Source organism: Heteronotia binoei, chromosome 10 (genome assembly GCF_032191835.1).
Source record: "Heteronotia binoei isolate CCM8104 ecotype False Entrance Well chromosome 10, APGP_CSIRO_Hbin_v1, whole genome shotgun sequence".
NCBI lineage: Eukaryota > Metazoa > Chordata > Lepidosauria > Squamata > Gekkonidae > Heteronotia > Heteronotia binoei.
This window is the reverse complement of record NC_083232.1, coordinates 2,562,348-2,565,164: the sequence shown is the minus strand read 5'-3', so window position 1 is coordinate 2,565,164 and position 2,817 is coordinate 2,562,348. Positions and strand designations below refer to the sequence as shown.

At 48.8% G+C, this 2,817-nt stretch overlaps 1 protein-coding gene across 1 annotated transcript in view; it reads left to right on the top strand.

Annotated features, from left to right (window-relative positions):
• Nucleotides 1-403: 403 nt before the first annotated feature.
• TBRG4 (transforming growth factor beta regulator 4) overlaps nt 404-2,817 on the top strand; it is a 57,401-nt gene continuing 54,987 nt past the window's right edge. Inside the window, exons 1-2 of the mRNA XM_060248248.1 lie at nt 404-418; nt 2,403-2,504. Coding sequence (XP_060104231.1) covers nt 404-418; nt 2,403-2,504 — 117 coding nt within the window. The remainder of the gene's footprint in view (nt 419-2,402; nt 2,505-2,817) is intronic.

The window sequence follows — 2,817 nt, the reverse complement described above, 5'->3', positions numbered from 1 at the left end:
TCATTCTGGTCCAACCTTCCGGGGCCACAGAAAACAATTCCACACCATCCTCTAGATGACAGCCCTTCAAGTACTTGAAGATGGTGATCCTATCACCTCTCAGCCGCCTCCTCTCCACACAGTACCCTCTTGCTACCCAGCTAACACTCTCTGTCTGCGTCCAACTTGGAAACAGGTGATATCTTGGGACCATTAAGCAAAGAACTTGTCCCACTGCTTCCTAATCTCTAGAGTTCACTGTCAGCTGTAATCACTTAATTTGAACGTGCAGTGGGAAATCCAAGGTGTGTCGTTAGCTCGCTGCCAGTACTGTTTGAGCTTAGATGTTGGAATGTAGCCTGAATCCACCCTGAAGCCTGTTTGTGTGTGGGCTCGTTTCAGGTTTCGGCTGCCAGTGGCCAGAATGCAGTCCATCCCGGTAAGTTGCTTGGGGAAGAGACTCCCTTTCTGCAAGTGTGAAGTTCTGCTGCTCTCCTTGTGAAGCAGGCCGATCACCATTCATAAACCTCAGGTGAACTGCTTGGGAGAAAAAAGTCACCCAGACTTCTAGGACTGGTGATCCTGGCATCAGGGGTTTTGAAAATATGAATGCTGCTTTTCAAAAATCGAAGGCTGGCGTATAGGAATTCTGGGTGGAACCCAACCCTACTCACGTGTCGTATGGATGTCTGCTGAACAATAGCAGTGTAAGCTTGAGTACCGTATACAAAGCATAGTTCTTGCTGTCCTGGTGGCCTGGTTTTGGGCCTTGTCCCAGGTTTCGAGATATGATTTACTTTCAGGCTTGCCATTGGTCTCCCACCAGATGGGCCCTCCCACCTGCCCTTGGTATAGGCTGGCAGGAGGACAATGGGAAGCAGAAATTATGATGCATTGATGTCACATCCAGGTGGAAATCTGGACACACGTTGTCTATCCGTCAGCTGATGTTCTGAAAACACTATAATACTGTAATTTCCCCAGAATAGTGGTTAATGCTATGTCTACCCCAAAGCTCTTGGTGTGCCCATTGGCAGTCTGGCATTCCTAGGAGCCAGTTTGGTGTAGTGGTTAAGTGTGTGGACTCTTATCTGGGAGAACCAGGTTTGATTCCCCACGCCTCCACTTGCAGCTGCTGGAATGGCCTTGGGTCAGCCATAGTTCTAATAGAGAGCCAGTTTGGTGTAGTGATTAAGTGTGCAGACTCTTATCTAGGAGAACCGGGTTTGATTCCCCACTCCTCCACTTGCAGCTGCTGGAATGGCCTTGGGTCAGCCAGAGCTCTAATAGAGAGCCAGTTTGGTGTAGTGGTTAAGTGTGTGGACTCTTATCTGGGAGAACCAGGTTTGATTCCCCACTCCTCCACTTGCAGCTGCTGGAATGGCCTTGGGTCAGCCATAGTTCTAATAGAGAGCCAGTTTGGTGTAGTGATTAAGTGTGCAGACTCTTATCTAGGAGAACCGGGTTTGATTCCCCACTCCTCCACTTGCAGCTGCTGGAATGGCCTTGGGTCAGCCATAGCTCTAATAGAGAGCCAGTCTGGTGTAGTGGTTAAATGCATGGACTCTTATCTGGGAGAACTGGGTTTGATTCCCCACTCTTCCACTTGCACCTTCTGGAATGGCCTTGGGTCAGCCAGAGCTCTAATTGAGAGCCAGTTTGGTGTATTGGTTAAGTGTGTGGACTCTTCTCTGGGAGAACTGGGTTTGATTCCCCACTCCTCTACTTACAGCTGCTGGAATGGTCTTGGGTCAACCATAGCTCTAATAGAGAGCCAGTCTGGTGTAGTGGTTAAGTGTGTGGACTTCTATCTGGGAGAACCGGGTTTGATTCCCCACTCCTCCCCTTGCACCTGCTAGCATGGCCTTGGGTCAGCCATAGCTCTAATAGAGAGCCAGTTTGGTGTAGTGGTTAAGTGTGCGGACTCTTATCTGGGAGAACCGGGTTTGATTCCCCACTCCACTTGCAGCTGCTGGAATGGCCTTGGGTCAGCCATAGCTCTAATAGAGAGCCAGTTTGGTGTAGTGGTTAAGTGTGCGGACTCTTATCTGGGAGAACCGGGTTTGATTCCCCACTCCTCCACTTGCAGCTGCTGGAATGGCCTGGGGTCAGCCATAGCTCTGGTAGGTGTTGTTCTTGAAAGGGCAGCTGCTGTAAGAGCCCTCTCAGCCCCACCCGCCTCACAGGGTGTCTGTTGTTTGAGGAGAAAATATAGGAGATTGTAAGCCGCTCTGATTCAGAGAGAAGGGCAGGGTATAAATCTGCGGTTTTCTTCTTCTGTAATACTTTTTATCTATTTTGGACTTATATGAGGGTAGCTGCAACCCTTTTTGTTTTCTTGATTGGATTTCTGGTGTCCATTTGGGGAGATCTTAAAGGGGGGAAGTGTTGTAATTCACTTCTTGATTAATTCTTTATTTCAGCAAAGCCTTCTGGGATGTAGCCCTGCTCTGAAGAGGAGCCATTCAGATGTACTGGGCTGCAGTGCCTTTCAGGCCTGTAATAATGAAGAGAACAAAGAGAATGTGAGTTTAGTTTCACACCCCTGAGGGGCGGGGCACGGGAGGGGTGACGATGACCTTAGGTGTGTCTTTTGCCGGTATAAAGCATGGAGAAGGTTAGAAGCTTCAGAGAGGGTCAAGGAGATCTGTTCTGTTTCAGTGTAACCAGACAATGGTTTTAAGCAACTGAAACGCTTGCTCCTTGCACAGAACCAGCGTCATTTTTACGAGTCCGTTGTTTGTTTGCAGTGTAAAAAGATTGGCTGGGAAAGTTGGGAGGTGAGCAGGACCTTAAACCTTCACGGAAAGATTGCATCTTGTTCAATGTCAGGTCTCC